At 48.1% G+C, this 17,556-nt stretch overlaps 1 protein-coding gene across 3 annotated transcripts in view; it reads left to right on the top strand.

Annotated features, from left to right (window-relative positions):
- The window catches only part of CD99 (CD99 molecule (Xg blood group)), a 36,538-nt gene extending 20,289 nt beyond the window's left edge, over positions 1 to 16,249 (top strand). For 2 of the 3 annotated variants that reach the window (XM_034650000.1, XM_034649999.1), the window contains exons 6-10: positions 2,832 to 2,876; positions 4,222 to 4,275; positions 5,191 to 5,304; positions 11,805 to 11,861; positions 13,438 to 16,249. In XM_034650000.1, the coding sequence (XP_034505891.1) occupies positions 2,832 to 2,876; positions 4,222 to 4,275; positions 5,191 to 5,304; positions 11,805 to 11,861; positions 13,438 to 13,463 (296 nt within the window). In that variant the 3' untranslated portion in view covers positions 13,464 to 16,249. Of the gene's footprint in view, positions 1 to 2,831; positions 2,877 to 4,221; positions 4,276 to 5,190; positions 5,305 to 8,568; positions 10,462 to 11,804; positions 11,862 to 13,437 lie in introns of those variants that run through there. The other variant, XM_034650001.1, reaches the window with a different exon arrangement.
- Positions 16,250 to 17,556: the final 1,307 nt, after the last annotated feature.

Here is a 17,556-nt window from a genome sequence, read left to right on the forward strand (position 1 = left end):
CATAGAATGGATTTGGAGAAAAGTATCAGCTTGTGGTTTCCCTCGAGAGAAGCTATTGGATTTTCAGCTTTTTTCCTTTTTCTGACACATTCCAGTATATTTAGAATAACCCGACTTGCACCTGTTTTCTGAATTGCACGGCTGTGTGAAGACTTTAGATTCTGAGTGAGTGGGTTTCTTGCTTTAGATTGGTTTAATTTTTTACATGAAAACATAAATGTCTCCATATTATGCCACCGTCAACATTTCGGTGGTTATCTTCCCCAGTGTTTTTAGATGTAAATTTAAATGAGCAGAATCCCTAAGAGCCAATGGCGGTCTTTCGTTCCTATTGTCCTAACCTCATGTCGAGCTTATTAATATTTCATAAACCTTTTTTCAGTCCATTTGGTCGTTTTCATCGTGCGTCTTAATGTCAAAAATGCTGTGTTTCTTCTGACGCTGGAGAATTACGATTTGCAAAGCAAACTTAAGAAACCTTCATACCTTTCCTTTCTTATTCCTTAAAAGAGATGGTGGGAGTCAAACAGTTTAGGTCCGTGTGTGACTGTTTTGTTTTTTTTTTTAAAGATTTTATTTATTTATTTGACAGAGATAGAGACAGCCAGCCAGAGAGGGAACACAAGCAGGGGGAGTGGGAGAGGAAGAAGCAGGCTCCCAGCGGAGGAGCCTGATGTGGGGCTCGATCCCATAACGCCAGGATCACGCCCTGAGCCGAAGGCAGACGCTTAACTGCTGTGCCACCCAGGCGCCCCTGTGCTACTGTTTTTGACTTTTTTTAATTGCCGTCAAAATTGTACCAGTGCACCCTAGTCCACCTGTTGGTGCAAATGTGCGTCTCTCCTGCACACCGTTCCCAGGACTCGTTGTTATCACCTGAAAACATTTGCCAGACATATGGAGTGAAAGGTTGCACAGTCCTTGGCCCTAATTTCACGTCTTTAGTTCGGAAATTACAGGAAGTAAATTCGATGTGTCAGTTGGACATGTCTGGTTTCTCTTTTGTGCGTTGCTTGCTGGTGTCTCTGGTTCTGGGTTACATTCGAGGATAACCAACATCTCCTTCCGGATTGAGAAGCTTGTTTCATTCATGTACAGGTGCTCTTTTCCATCATTTATGATGAAAACATTCCCCCCCCCCTTATTTTAGCCTTTGGGTATTTTTAACCCTGCTTTTTTGGTAAGTGAGTCTTTATGTGTGTGTGTGTGTGTGTGCGTGTGTGTGTTTCCCCGTGAGGTCTTTTATGTTTGAACGGTTTCCCTGAGTCTTTGCGGCTCTCCGGTTTTTCCTTTTAATTTAACACTCACTTAGTCATTGTCTCTGATCCCTCTCGGGAGAAAGAAAACCCTCCTTTTATTGTCATTTGAATGCTTTCCAACGAGGAATCGATTTGGAGAGTGCTGACTGTTTGCAAAGTTGAGCTTTTTTGCTTTGGATTCAGTGTTCTGTCCTGCTTTCTCATTGTTGTTCCTATAAACATTATTCCTAAATTGCTTTTGCCCTTTGCTATTCGTGTCTGTGAATACATTTCACGCCCGTTATTTTTCTGCTCATTTCCGTGATAGGGAAGCGAATTCCGTACATCTTTCCTCACCAGCCACGTCACGATGAATCCTTGTTACCTGTTAATACGTTTCCCTTCGTTGTATAGTTGATCACATTATTTGCAAAATGATTTTTAAATCAAATCTGTATATCTTTTTATGCTTATGTTTTGTCTTTCCAGTTTTCTTGTATTTGAATCATTTTGCCTTGGCTGGAAAACCCATTTTACATTTCATCAGGTGCATGTCCTTATCAACGCATACGAGCATTTTTTTTTTCTTTTAACCCGTGAATATGACACGGTATAATGAAGGATGTCTTTCTACAAAATTCATCCTTGACTTTCCGGAGTAAACTGTACTGAGTCATGATAGGTTTTGTTAAATCGATGGATTAAATCTGATATGTATCACCTAGCTGTTGCTGAAAAACAAAATATACCAAACTCTTGGTTTCGGTTCAGGTTCTGATGTCAGGGTCACGAGAGCGAGCCTCACATCTGGCTGGCACTCAACATAGAGTGTGCTTGAGACTCTCTCTCCCTCCCCCTCTGCACCTCTCCCTGCCCACGCTCTCTTGCTCTCTCAGTCTCCAAAATACATAAATAAAATCTTTTTTAGAAAATGTGTTATGTGTCATGAGTCTGGACCAGGCACGGCTGTCACGTGTCTGTGGTCAGCTGGTGGGTCTTATGGGCTTGGCTTGTCCAGATGACCTCAGCTGGGATGACTAAGGTTTCCCTTATGTGTCTCCCACACTCTGCCACTAGCTTTGATGAGCCCCTCTCAAGGGGCAAGAGCATCAGCCCCAACGGAGACTATCTTAAAATATTGACCTGGCTCCCATTTTGCCAACTTACCATTGTCCAAAGTACATCATGTGGCCGGGTGCAGAGTCGAGAAGTGAGTAGAACATGACACTCGTAGTGGGGAAAGTGAAACCCACTCTTAGGGCCGTTAGTGGGTTGAATCTATACCAGACTGATCCCTTTGGGATTCTTTTATTTACATTCATCCAAAAGGTTGGTGTATGCTTTCCATTTCTTTTGGTGTCGTTTTCAGATTTCTCAGCAGAATTTTTAGTGAGACTAATCTTAGAAAAATAGAATTGGGAATTCAATTGTCATTGCATATTTGAAGGGATTTTCCTATAAAGGAGAGCCCTTGTTGGATCGCCCCGTCCCAGATCTGCTTTTGAGTCTGATGGTGTTTTCCTTCGTTCCAAGACATCGAGACCCTCCTGACGGTCCCAATATGGGAGCTGACACTGTGTTTTTGTCTCCTAGGTGGGTTTTCAGATTCCGATCTCATCGACGGGGCTGCAGATGGAGGTACTCTTGCTGCTTCTTCTCTTTTCTCCCTATCACCCACCTGCTGCACACAACGACACCAGGGTCTACAGTCTCAGCCCTCGGCGAAATCACAGTCAGCTGCTTGAGATCTCTTCCCATCTCCTCCGCTTGCAGATGCATCAAGAACGTAGACTGTCCGACCTGCCGCACAAAGGCTGGTCCCTGGGTGCTGCGTTAATGGGTCGAGGAGCTCCCTGCCATATGCGTGGGGCTCGAGGCCAGCAGATTGGGCATTTTTCAGACATCTCCTGAATTTCCCAATCACCTGGTTTTTTCGGTGACCATTGGGTGTTACCAGTGACGTGCGTTCTGTTATTTAACATGGAAATGACAGCCCTGAGAATGAAATCATGGGACCCTTGTTGGTAGAGTTACAACTGGAAAAGCCGATTTTCTACCTCTCTCTTTAAAATCTTACGTTAAAGTAGGGTCCAAAGCAGTACTTAGATATAACACATCTTGTATAAATAAGTAAAAATATATGCATACGATAAATATAATAATACATGTGTTCATCGTAGTTGAATATATTAATATTTATTTATTATAGTTACGTGTAGCTAAATTAATATACACTCACAGTTGACCCTTAAACAACACAAGTTAGGTCTGCACAGGTCCATTTATTTAGATAAATGCAATCTAATCCTGTAAATGTATTTTCTCTCCCTTATGATTTTCTTTCTTTCTTTTTCTTATGATTTTCTTAATCACGTGTTCTTTTCCTAGCTTTCTTTATCATAAGAGTGCAGTATATAACACATAGAACGTACAATGTATGTGTTATCGAGTATTTGTGTTATCAGTAAGCCTCCCACTCATTACTGTAGGCTATTAGTAAGGAATTAAGTTTTTGGGGAATCAAAAGTTGTTTGTGGATTTTGGACTTTACAAGGGTCTGGCTCTCCTTATCGTCTTGCATTATTCAAAGGTCACAGGTACATGTCCCGGGAGTCAACAGGAATGTGCCTTGGATCACCCCGTAGCCATGGGCCGGGTCTCAGACGGGCTCCAAAGCCCCAGCTGGGATTCTTCCCGAGCCCAGCAAGAGGGGTCAGAATCCATGAGGCACCCAGGACTTACTGGCTCTCCTGCAGCCAGCCCACCATGGGAGGGGAGCTTTGAGTCAAGAGCTGAGCCTGGGTGTCAGGTAAATGGGAGCAAGTCTGATGATACAATTGGCAAAGCAAGGACTCAACAAAGGGAAAGGACTCTGTGAGTTCCTTCACAGCTCAAGGTCCCAGGAGTTGATCTTTGGGATGAGATTTTGTTTACCAAAACTCTTCCCGATGCAACTTGTCTGCAAGCCTGTTTCTCCCTGTAGGAGGCGGTGGTGGCGGCGGTGGAGGAAGCCAAAAGCCTGATGGAGGGGAGCAGGGTATGTACACATGGTTTCTGACGTCTTGGGTTTCTTATATGCACTGTTGAGGAAAATGGGATGCAGCGGTCAAGACCAAACGTGTGGTGTTCGCTCTGTCATCCTAAGGATGATGGCGCAAAGCATCAAAGTGCGGTGCTGTGGGCCGTGCGTGTCCCGAGCACCCTGCTCAAGTGGCTGGCTGATGTTCTTGAATAGACTCAGCAGCGGGGTACTGATGGGATTCACGGGTTAAGTTCATTCATTTTCCCACTGTAGGAAGGAATACCGTCTACATTCCCTGGGGCCCCCCCTAGAAACGGAACCGTTGGGATCGATCTAGATATAGACTTAAGTAGGTGCAGATATCCAGAAAGAGATCGATTATAAGGAATTGTCCCACGTGGTTACGGAGGCTGGGAATTCCTGTGATCTGTTGACGGCAAGCTGGAGGCCCAGGACAGGCACTGGTGTGGTTCAGTCCTAGGCCCCAGGACTGGGAACAGGAAAGCTGGGGGTGCAAGTCCACACCTGAGTCTCAGATCCCAAGAACTAGGAGTGCCGGTGTGCAAGGGCAGACGAAGACCTCCAACTGTTAGGACCTCTGCAGTGGCCATAGGGATGGGAGGAGGGAGGGCGTGTCGTCCACCAGAAACCCGTTTTGCATTGGAAACGGTATGTGTAGTCAAATGAACTCCAATTCCAGGTGGGACTTTTGGGGAGCAGTCCTTTGTGTCATGCAAATGGATTGGAGGCGGTGTTTGGAGTTGGGCAAGGCTCTACAGTGGGGTTTCCTCCACGGTCACCCTGGGGCCCTGTGTCTTAACCCTCAGTCCCACCTTGTTCCTGTGGGCAGGGCCTCCAGCCACATGTCCTGTGCGTGGTCTGATCTCCACGAGTGTTCGCAGTCATGGTGCCATGTGCTTCTTCCCACAGCTGACTCCCCTGGGGTAGTCCCTGGCATCATCGGGGCCGTCGTGGTGGCCGTGGCCGGAGCGATCTCCAGCTTTATCGCCTACCAGAAGAAAAAGTTGTGCTTCAAAGAAAACGGTAAGGTGTTTGCGGCCGCTTCCTGTCCTTCGTGCCCTACTAACTTGAAAGCTGTGCTTTCTCAAAACTAAAACAAAGCGGAAGTCCCGTTGGCATGAGACACGTGTGAGGTGGCTGATAGTTCAAGAGATCGCTGGAATAGTGGGATCGGACTTTGTAGCTTCCATTCCAGCGCTGCCCGTGTGGAGTTGTGCAAAGTTTGCAAGTCACTAACCATCCCCGTCTTTGGGTTTTCTGTCTCTAAAGGGGGGAAATGATCGTCTGGACACCATAGGACTTTTGTGAGGATCTGTAGGCTTGTGTGTGTAAGTCTTGACAGGTTGGTTGAAGAAATATTAGCTCTTGGAAATGTTTATTCATCCTATTTAAAATTGCTGTCATCGTCATAACCTTCAGGACAAGAGCGATGGCTGAGGGAGCCGCCATATTGTTTTCTCCAACCAAGGGAATTAAAATCAAAACACAGGGTGGCTGATTCCCTTTCTGGTACCACCTCATACCAACAGGTGCTCGAGACGGTTTTGGGGTGGGATATAAAATTTATAGGCGAATGTGGAGGATGTCATGCCCGCCAACATAGGGATTGGAACTCCGTCGTTTTGGGTGTTTGGGGACTGTCTAGGCAAGAGTCTTTGAATTACATAGGATTTTCCCTGATGTCCGTAAGTTGTCTCTTGAACATAACTCATGTTCGTTCGTCTCTGGGTTGCTCTAAGTCTTGCCTTCTCTCTTGCAAGATGAACATGGGGGTTGGACTCTGATGTGGCTTTAGGGGTCCCATGGTCTGTGGATGGAGCCTCATGATGTCTGAACCTCTCAACCTACCTGTGGTTTCAAGACCAGATTCACACTTAGCCGTTGACCTCCATCCTCAAGGACCACCGCCTGAGGACTCTAGGGAAATTCACAAAAGATTTGAATAGATGGTGATACAAAATTTGACAATAGGGAGGGAGTCTGCCCTTAATCTCCCATCGTTCTAGATTTTTAGATTCACAGATTCTGTTTGGAGCCCAAAATTAAAAGTCCCAAACAGCTTGTGGGTTTAGAGATTTAACATAAGCTGCTGTTTGGCATCCTTCTTTTTGCAGCGAAGGGTAAGGGTGCCTGATTATATCTATTTCCCATATGTGACCAGGCGCCTTGCATCAGGGGCGCTCAGGAAACTGTGCTCGGGTGCCTGAATGTTGATCATCCAGCATGTCCAAATGCACAGATGACCAAGGTCAAGGACGTGTCCAAATGGACAGATGACTGAGGTCAAGGACGTGCCCAAATGGAGAGATGACCGAGGTCAAGGACGTGCCCAAATGGACTTCATTTCTGCCCCCTGCTCCGAAGACACGCTGAGCTCAGAGCATGACGTCCAGCCAGGAGAGGAGGAAAGCATGCCTGCTAAGGAAGGATGCTTGAGAAGCCTGGGCACAACGATTTTCTGAAAATCTGTAGGTGACTTTCAAATCCAATTTGGATTTCCAATCCAGTCGGATTCTGGAGTTGCAAAGCATTTCTGTCACCGTGTGTTTGGGATATATGGCCCCCTTGGATGCTATGATGCCAATTGGACATTTGCATGCCGAGGCACAGGGATTTGGGGAAGGACCCAAGAACCTTAATGGTCTTGACATTGTCCCGTACTTGGAATGGGATTAGGAACTTGGAAAACCAATGGTCTCCATCCCCCTGTACTCCATTCCTGGGTCTTGGTCTTTGTTTGAAACATTATGTCCCTAAAGGGGTAGAAAACAGAAAGTTCCCCAGGTAGGAATTGTTTTAAATTCACAAATTTCAAAAACAACAGCATCCTTCCTGAAGAATGGGCTGAGGGCAGCCTGGGACTCAATGTATGCTGTGAGCAGCCAGCTAAATTCATTTATCCAGAATTTCGTACAGTTCTTCATTCTGCATGAGCCGAGTGGACACTGGGGGCGACTTCACAATCTCGATTTGCTTTCTGGTTTTTATGGGGTTTATGCTCTTTGCTGATGTAGATGGAGAAAGAAAACGTCAAAAAAAAAAAAGCAGCAGCCAACAAGGGAAGGAAGCTGGTGGTTTCGATTTTAGTCATGACGTGCCTTTGTCTGTGGCCATAAAATGCCCAGTGTTAAATCAAAGAAAATTAGGTGCTCTTTTTCTCTAAACCCCAGGACGCTAACACAGGACAGTATCTGTTCCGAGTGTGTGAAGAGACATTTTGGTGTTTTCGACCTGCATTGGCAGGGGAACTCCGTGTTTGTCTCCATGACGCGTTTTTATGAACAGACATAGAATTGACGCGTTGGGTCCAGGCATTGGGCTCATGAACTTGCTAGAACGTTTGGGGAGTCTGTGCGTTACCAAGGCTTATGGGTTTTCTTGTCGGGGCGGTGCTGTCAAGAAGCACATACCCACGTGCAGCTGCGAGCTTGGACGTTTCCTAAGAAGCGTGCGGCCACGGCGCGTCCCAGCGCTTGAAGAGACCATGTTTTTTGGGGAAAACCACTGTGCTACAAGCGTGGCTGTTTTTGTAGAGGGTGGTTTTTCCCAGGATCTTGTCATCGCGTTGAATGTTGTCGGGTGTTGAGTTGGGCATGAAGGTTAGTCTTACTCGAGTGCTTTTTAGTGTCATATTTTGAGCCGACACCCGCAACAGTATCCGTGGCCAACGAAATTTGGTAGATGGGTCCTTTCCATTGCTGGAGATCAGGATGTGTTTGCATGGGTTTAATGTGGTTTCCTTGCACATGGCTCACGCTGGCCTCGTAAGAGCCGTTTCGGGCGTGGACTCGTGGCGGGCGTGCACGTTTGTGGTTTGCTGTGCTGGCTTCAAGGGACGGGTTTGAGCGGCAAATGGCCTGGAAGGTGACCTGCTTGCACAGAGTGCAGCTTCGGGCGGCTGTCACTTGGTATGCACGAGGCTGTCCTTCCGTGGGCGTGGTGGCTGACTCGTGTGCTCACACGCGTGTCCGCCTGCTGTTTCCAGCAGATGCTTGAGGCGTTGCTGGGCTGAGCGGCTGGCGTGTCCCTTGTCCTTCCCTCCCTCCCTGCTTTCGTCGCCCCTCCCCCACCTCCCTCTCCTCCTTGATTTTGCTTCGGTCTCTGAGCCATGCCTCCCATTGCACCCTGGGCTTTAAGCATCGCTTAAAAAAAAAAAATCGTGGTCTACTCTTGAGCGCGAAGACTGTCTTTGTCACTCGGACGCGCCTGCACCTGTCTCCGAACCGTACCTTTTTGGTTTTTTCGTGGTTTTGTTGTTTGTGCTCATGTCTCGACCTTTCGTTTCAGATGAGCCGAGGATGTAGGGACGAGCGGGAAACCGTGCGCGCGCCTGGAGCTGCCCCTGTGCGATCAGTGTCTGCTAGAGATGCAAAGTCTAAAGCCAAGCCCGGCATGTGCCCTGCTCCCTATGGCTAGTCAGTTGCCATGGTGATGGGATGCCTCCCAGACCGGATTCTGTATCTCCCCCGCCCCCCTACCCACCCCCTTGCACGTGCATGGGAGCTCATACTATTATATTGTATTAACGGGCGGGAAGCTTCAGGACATGGAGAGGAATGCAAATATTTTCTTGTAAACTGAAATCCAAGGGGAAGAAATCACGGCGGGAGGGGTAGCAGGTGGGGGGAAGTGGGGGGCACTTGTATGCATTCATCCCGTTCGCGACCGTCCATCAGGTTCATGTTTGCTGGTGGATTGGGCTGGACGGAGGGTCCCGAGGCAAAGCCCACCTGGGTCGTACGGTTTCGCCTCACAGTGCCATTTTCCATGTCCGATTTCCCCCCTTCTGTAGTTCTTTGGTGGGTTGCCCACTCCACGTCCCATGAAGCGGGTCCTAGCTGTGTTATTTTCTTAAAAAAAATAGGTGTATGTCCCACTTGATCCACTTCTCCAGGTGGGAAAGGAAAAAACACTCACTTATTTAGGAAAAATGAAAATCTCACGATCTTAGCATTTTAAAGTCCATGGAGCACAGGGTGGTCCTCGCCGACACTTGAGAATCCGCACGTCCTGGATCTTCCCGCAAACGTGAAATCATCCGGGGGTGTTTCCTCCCCCTGTGCACGTCCGGGCATCTCCTTTCCTTGAGCGTAAAAATCGCTGTTTTCATTTGGACCTTGTGCCGAGCTGCCGTGGGATGTCCGGCTCCGGGGGTGGGGTGGCGGGATGGTGGTGATGTGACGGCTGGGTCGCTGGCAGGTTGTGGGGTTAGCATGGGTGGTTAATGGGGAGGGGAGCTGTCGTGGGCACTCTAAATGCTTTTCTCGTGGGTCTGGCCCCCCTCCGTGGTCACCTTGGCCACCGCCTGGCCTGTTGGAGGAGGTCCCTGCAGGTTTCTTGGTTCTTACAAATAATGAAGCTTGTTCCCCGGTTAGCGAAGGGGTGGGTTTGAGTCCGGTGTGTCTGTGCCCCCAAAAAGCAAGTCCTCAGTGTAGCCTAACGTCAGGCACTGCTGGTCAGTGGTTCCCCCAGGGCTGTGGTCCTGGCTCCAAATGCATGTTGTGTGTGTACGTAAATAGTCCCCAGGCACGGACACTCACTAAAGCTGCCATTTCCATGACGGTTCTACCAGGGACAAACAGTCCCTAGTGCAGACGAAAAGCATATCCCTTGCTTTTATTTGGGGATGTGCTGTGTTTTCTGTTTCAAAGGCAGGGCGAACTGGGTGGGAGTCAGGGTGCGTCCTGTGGAACATGGTGTCCCCTTAGGGGTCCGCGGCACGATGGGGCACAGGTGCATGGTGTCTCTGGGGCTCGCATAGGCCCCTTTGGGAGAGGGGGAATCTGGCTGTTGGTCCCTGGTGCTCACAAAGCTTGGCCTCCCTTTGAAGTGTCGGCCTCCGCCAAGGGCTGTGTGAAACTCCCGCAAAACACGTTGCCAGCGGGATCTGGGAGAAGTGGCCGGGGGACAAAGCCCCGTCGGAAACACAGCCAGCCAGCACCAACGGTGCTGGTGTTCGTGCTGCAGGCCCCGTGCATGCGGATTCTGGGGAATGGGGGTTGTGTCCTGCTCCCCAGAGGATAGACACCTGTCCTGGGCCATGCAGCGTCCACTGTGCTCCACGTGCATGGGGATTCTGGGGTTCTGCTCCCCATGCATGTGGATTCTGGGGTTCTGCTCCCCAGAGGACAGACACCTATCCTGGGCCATGCAGCGTCCACTCTGCTCCCCGTGCATGGGGATTCTNATGCATGTGGATTCTGGGGTTCTGCTCCCCATGCATGTGGATTCTGTGGTCCTGCTCCCCAGAGGACAGACACCTATCCTGGGCCATGCAGCGTCCACTCTGCTCCCCGTGCATGGGGATTCTGGGGTCCTGCTCCCCAGAGGACAGACACCTATCCTGGGCCATGCAGCGTCCGCTGTGCTCCCCATGCATGGGGATTCTGGGGTCCTGCTCCCCAGAGGACAAACACCTATCCTGGGCCATGCAGCGTCCATTGTGCTCCCCGTGCATGTGGATTCTGGGGTCCTGCTCCCCAGAGGACAGACACCTATCCCGGGCCATGCAGCATCCACTCTGCTCCCCGCCTATGCGGATTCAGGGGTCCTGCTCCGTTCAAAGTGCAGCCGTGACATCGTTGCCTTTGGAACGTTCTCCAAAAGCCGGCAGTGTGTGACGTTAACGTCGAAAAGCGTCAGCAGGGAAGATGCCCTTCCGCGTGTTGTGCCCACACGGCCGTGGCCGTGATGACACTTCCTTGTGCCAAGCGGCATGTTGCACTTTGCTCTTACGTGTGGCTGGATAAGCTGTCCTGCTGCAATCTGCTCAAAAACCCGCGTGCGCCCACGACCGCCACCCCCCCCCTTCCCGCAGAAGATGCGACATTTGAGCGGTGACGGTTCTCTTGCAACTCTGGGTCTCCAGCAGGGGTCTGCATTTGGGGCTGGGGGGCAGGGCGACCGATGCTGGGCTTCCTTGCACACCCATCAGGACCCATTCTTCTGTGACCTGCAGCAGAAGGCGTGGGGCATGTTCTCTCGGGACGGTATTCTCGCCCCAGCAATGCACTCTGTACAAACTTTCGAGCCCTGTGCACGGTCTCGATGTGGTTCTCTGGGGCCCCTTTGTGGCCGGCGCTCCTGAGACACCAACATCGTCGAGAAATAAACGCCTTTTGCCTCTAACTCTCTCGCTTCTCTTGAATTCCGTCCACATGTGCCGTGTATCTCGGGAGGGGGGCGAAGGGGGGCAGTGGGGGGCTGTGGCCGTGTCTGCTCTGATGCATATTGCGCACATTTCCAAATAGAGATTCCCCCCAAAATATTTTAATTGTCCGAGAACAAGAAAACCCAAAATCAAGCCGACGGGACCCTGCAAGACCCCCTCAGCCTTTGATTCCCTGCGCACAGAGGTGCCCCGGGGCAGGACGGGTCGGGGCGCGTCTCTGTCTCCATCCCTCCAGGTCCCGTTGATTTTGGCGGGTAGGGTGGAGGATGGGGGGCTGATTCCACTTGCTGGTGACCTTAGGGGGCCTTCTGTGTATTCACCCCCTTGGGGAATCTTTTGTGCTTCCTTTCAGCCGACCAGGGTGAGCCCAGCCCCAAGAACCAGGAAAGCACGAGCGCGGACCAAACAGGTGAGCTGCGGGCCACCGGCCCTCGCCGTGTATGTCTTTGCATGAGGTCCCTCCCGCGGGACGTGTCCAGGGGACACCGTATAAACCCTCCAGGGCTTGAGGCTTCCGACAACCCCACTTTTGTCCCTCTTTCCGTGTCGATGACCGTACGTTCCCAGCGGCACCCCCCGCATGCACACCGAGCTGGCCAGGCGGTCAGGCGGCGGGTGTGCCGCGAACGGTGAAAAGCATCTCTCCCGAGACACAACTTTGTATCGTGATCTTGTGGCTCCTTGTGCCACGTCCTTCCAACCACGTGGAGAAGACGGGTTTTTTTAAATGAGGGGAATCGTCTGCTATTAAATAAAAATTAATAGCAAGACTCGATGAGGATATGGAGACAGGCGCGGTGCCGTGCGGGGCGACCTGTTTGCCCCGAGAGAGGCAGCCTGTGCTGAGTGGGACGTGTATGGAATCGAGACGAATGTTNCCTGTGCTGAGTGGGACGCGTATGGAATCGAGACGAATGTTTCATGAAATTGTCACGTGCTCGGAATTCTAAAAATAGACACTTTGAGGACGTGTGTCTCGCTGCTGCCTCAGATTCGGGACACATGTGTAAAGCGAGCTAGCGTGTTCAGGCGCCCAAAAATGCACAACAGACCTCTAATCCGTAAATGAGTCGGTGAGCAAAATCTTAACCCCAAATCATTTTAAAGCAATAAAAACCATGGAATCGGATTACGGAAATTACATATGGTGAGATTTGGGGGATCACGGACATTTTGGGCTGCGTTAGAAAAGTCGCTAGGAGAAAATGCCTGCTCGGGTTTTTTTCCCCTACTTTTCCTGGGTATGTTTCCCCCCCCCCCAGGAAAATACGCCTTCTATTTTTTTTTCCCTATTTTTCCTGGAGTATGTATTTTTTTTTCCCTAGGAAAATATGCCTTCGGTTTTTCATTCCTATTTTTCCTGGAGTTTTGGGGGTTTTTTTCTAGGAGAAAATGCCTTCTCCTCTTTCTTTTTCCTACTTTTCCTGCAGTATGTACTTTTTTTTCTAGGAAAAAATGCCTTCTCTATTCTCTTCTGTATTCTTCTATATTCTTTTTCCTATTTTTCCTGGAGTGCGTTTTTCTGGGTTTTATTTCTGTTTTTGTTTTTCTAGGAGAAAATGCCTTCTCCTATTTCTTGTTCCTATTTTTCCTAGAATATGTACTTTTTTCCTAGGGAAAAAAATGCTTTCTGTATTCTTTTTCCTATTTTTCCTGGAGTGCGTTTTTCTGGGTTTTATTTTTGTTTTTGTTTTTCTAGGAGAAAATGCCTTCTCCTATTTGTTTTTCCTAGAGTATGTATTTTTCTTTTTCGAGCTAGAGTTGATCGTACTCTGAAATTTGTTGAATTCCCCGCCCCCCCCCCGCCCGAGCAGTTTAGAGTTGGTTTTTGCTTTCTGTGGACGATGCGTTTCGTGCTCATTTATCTTCCATAGCAAGGGAGTCACCTGCGTCTGAAATTTTTAAGAACCAGACGGTGACGTGCGGGTTTTGGGGGGAGCTGGGAACGCCTTGTGACATTTTCCTTGTCTGTTTGTCCTTGCCAGTTCAGTGGAGTCTTCTGGAAAAATAGAAGCTTGGCTGCAAAGGCAACTCCATGATGTTCCCGGCAGGAAGACAAGACTCACCTTCCGTGTCTCCCCGAAAAACACGTGCACCAGGGCAGCGACCTCCAAGCCGGGATCCAGCCCCATCCTGCCCACGCCTCTGCTCAAGATGAGACTCTTTGTTTTGACCTTGAGTTGCGTTGTGCCCGTTTGCACCATGCTGGGTAGACGAGGGATACTAACGCCGCGTCTTGCACCCAGAGGGGAATTGCGCTCACCCTGCCCGTGGCCGTGAGGGGTTTCCCCATGGGGTGTGAAAGGCCGATTGTCCATCACAAAGTCATGCCCACACCGACCCCATTAAAGTTCCCCCACCCAGAACTCTGGGCCGTCGACCAATTAACGTGTGAATTAAACCAAACCATCCTTGGCGAGGACCCTCGGATACAGTGAGATAAGCCTTCCATTAGTGTCCTCAAAATTTCCTTCATTGGGTAGGATTTTTTTTTTCACACCAGACTAATAAAAAAGAAATAAGAAACCAAGTACTTTTTACTTAAATGTTTTATCATGGGGTGATGTTTAAGAAAGGCTGTGGAAAGTAGTGGAATGGACCCCGTGGTCCCTTTTCTGGGGTTCTGAGACAATCAACCCAAGTGTATCCCTGCATTTTCGGGATTTTTCTTTCTCTGCCTACTTCCCTCCACTGGCTTTGGTACGTCGGGGACAAGGACTTCTCGGCATTCAGATACTCCCCTGTGTTGCATACTTCTCTGTATTCAGATTCTCCCCTGCATCCAGATACTCCCTTGCATTCAGATACTCCCTTACATTCAGATACTCCCCTGCATCAGATACTTCTGTACATTCAAATAATCCCCTGTATTACATATTTCTCTATATTCAGATACTCCCCTGCATTAGACACTTCTCTATATTGAGATACTCCCTTGCATTTAGATACTCCCTTGCATTCACATACTCCCCTGCATCAGATGCTTCTGGACATTCAGGTACTCCCCTGTATTACATACTTGTCTATATTCAGATACTCCCCTGCATTAGACACTTCTCTATATTGAGATACTCCCTTGCATTCAGATACTTCCCTGCATCAGATACTCCTCTGCAGTTCAGCTGCTCCCCTGAATCGGATACTCCTTTGCATTTCAGATACTCCCCAGCATCAAATACTCCTCTGCAGTTCACCTACTCCCCTGAATCAGATACTCCTTTTCATTTAAGATACTCCCCTCCATCAGATATCGCCCTGCATTCAGACACTACCCTCTTCCTCCATGTCGGTTTTTTGTGGAAATTTGTTGACTGTAATGTCTTTACAAAGTGTCTTAACTGCTTTGGTGTGAGAGCTTGCTTTAACTTTGGGGCAAAACTGCTTTATGGCAGAGGAGCTCCTGCTGCATTTCCTAACAACTTGAACTGAAAGCATACTCTTCCTTCTTGACAAAAATGGCTTTGTTTAATTATTTCTCAGCTTTTGTATGAAGACGTCATAGTGTCACATTTTTGAAATCAGGATTAGAAAATTTATGTAGAGGGACGCCCGGGTGGCTCAGTCGGTGAAGCATCTGCCTTTGGCTCAGGTCGTGATCCCGGGGTCCTGGGATCGAGTCCTGCGTCAGGCTCCCCGCTCAGCGGGGAGATTCTGCTTCTCCCCCTGCTTGTGCTCCCTCTCTCTCTGTGACAAATAAATAAATAAAATCTTTTTTAAAAATCCTTAAAAAAAGAAGAAAGAAAATTTATGTAGGCTGGCCGGAGACAGAAACACAGTTGGAGGGTTTAAACCTGGGTCATAATGTATTTATCGTCTGAGGTCAGCTTTGTTAGGATGTGTGTGTGTGTGTTTGCAATTGTTGATGGGCACTCCCTAACTGTCCTCCACGAAGGTTGTGCAAATTCATGGTGTTCCCTGTGATGTTTCAGCTGTCCTCAAATAGCTCTGCAGACATTATGGGCTTTGCCAACCCGTTGAAAACATGGTATCAAATCAATGGTTTACATTGCGTTTGTCTTGACACAGGTGGGATGGGGAATGTGCATGTGGAAAATCCATGTGTGCTTCATTTGTGGGGGAGCCATTTGAACGCACCCTTTGCCCGTTTTTACATGCATCATTGTTCCTGTTGTTAGTGATCTGTGGGAACTCTTTACATATTAAAGACAGTGCTGGTTTCTTTTTTTTTTAACTTTTTTTTAAAGATTTTATTTATTTATTTGACAGAGAGATAGTCAGTGAGAGAGGGAACACAAGCAGGGGGAGTGGGAGAGGAAGAAGCAGGCTCCCAGCGGAGGAGCCTGATGTGGGGCTCGATCCCACAACACCGGGATCATGCCCTGAGCCGAAGGCAGACGCTTAACAACTGCGCTACCCAGGCGCCCCAAGACAGTGCTGGTTTCTGACCCTGAAGTAGGTAGCCAAAAACTTTTTTCACTTTATTTTTAGCCTTTTAACTGAAGTGATGTTTTCTCCATTCATTGTTATCATTTTTATGTAATGAAATTACTTAATGGTTTCTGGGCAGGCTGTTAGACTTAGAAAAACATCAACCTTACTAACATTTTTTTTTTCTTTTAAACATCAGGGGGCAAATAGGTGGTTTAGTTGGTGGAGCACGAGACTCTTGATCTCAGAGTTGTGAGTTCAAGTCCCATGTTGGGTGTGGAGATTTACTTAAAAATAAAATCTGTAAAAAAAAAAAACAAACAAAAAAACCCCTGCAAAACCTCAAACTCTGTTCCAACATGTTAATGTGGTTTTTTTTTTTACATTAAAATACTTGATCCCCTGAAATGCATGTTCGTATAGGAATGAGGAAGAGATTCTGTTATGCGGTTCCCCCCTCCATTATTCCCAAACTGTGTACCCAATATTCCATATATACGTGTAATCATGGAAGAATATCCCTCTTGATGTCTAAAAAAAGAGAATATCCCTCTTTAGAGCTTTCGTCAGGAATGGGTATAGAATTCAATTAAGTGCTTCTTCAGAGGTTGTGGGGATGGTCGTAGGGTTTTCCAGTTTATTCTGCTAATATGATGAATTCGATACGATTCCATGCAGAAACATCCTCTTGTCCTTGACGTGGGTCCTCGTTGGTGGCGAGCCGGTCACTTGGTGTAGGGTTTTTGTGTCCATATCCGAGAGTGACAGTCACTCGGTGTTCTGTGTTTGCATTATTTCTGCAGATTCTGATGGACTTTCTTCTTTTCATCCTGAGAAATTGGTTTGGCTGCAGCCACCTGAGCCTGGTGTGTGTGTGTGTATGTAGACGGGATAATTGATTCCTGTCTTTCGTTCCTCTCTTAGGGAAACAGAGATTTAAATTTTTTTTTTTTAAAAAAAGCTTTATTTCCACTTTTTTGTTGGAAAATCATCCACGTTTCCCGAGCGTTCAAAACGCCTCCGCATAAATTTGAACACAGAATTTCCTCCTAATTGTTCCATATTCTCTGAGTCCACGGGGAACCCTTCATACTTATGATTTCGGTTTCGGTTCTCGAATAATGGTTGGACGATAAGCTTTGCCATTTCCGCGGTTAGCGTTCGTAACCCCTGTCATTGGCGTTGTTTGGGTTTACCTGCCGTCCATGCAGATGCGCCTTCAATCGAACGCTAATTTCCACGATTTCTCATCCTTTTGTATTGAATATCATAAATATTTCAGGCTCCGGTTTTTCATCAGAGTTCAAGGGTAGACACAGATCATTCCGATTCCTATTTTCCAGAGAGTCTCCATTTCCCGGTGTTTTTTCTTGCTCGTCAACTCAAGGATTTTCAAAATTTTTTGTTTTGTTTTTTTAATGACCACATGATATTTTTGTGTTCTCTGCTTTCTTGGACGTGGTTACCAGTCTCCCGGCTTTAGACGATGTGAACATTCTATGTCATTTTATTATTTTTAATTTATGCCTTAGAAAGATTTTATTAATTTATTTATTTGAGAGACAGAGAGCACAAGCGGGGGGTGGGCAGGGAGAGAGAGAGAGAAGCAGACACCCCGCTGAGCAGGGAGCCAGACGCGGGCCTCGAACTCAGGACCCCAAGATCATAACCTGAGCTGAAGGCAGACAGTTCACCGATGGAGCCCCCCAGGCCCC

The sequence above is a fragment of the Ailuropoda melanoleuca genome, chromosome X, assembly GCF_002007445.2.
Source record: "Ailuropoda melanoleuca isolate Jingjing chromosome X, ASM200744v2, whole genome shotgun sequence".
In the NCBI taxonomy this organism is placed as follows: Eukaryota; Metazoa; Chordata; class Mammalia; order Carnivora; family Ursidae; genus Ailuropoda; species Ailuropoda melanoleuca.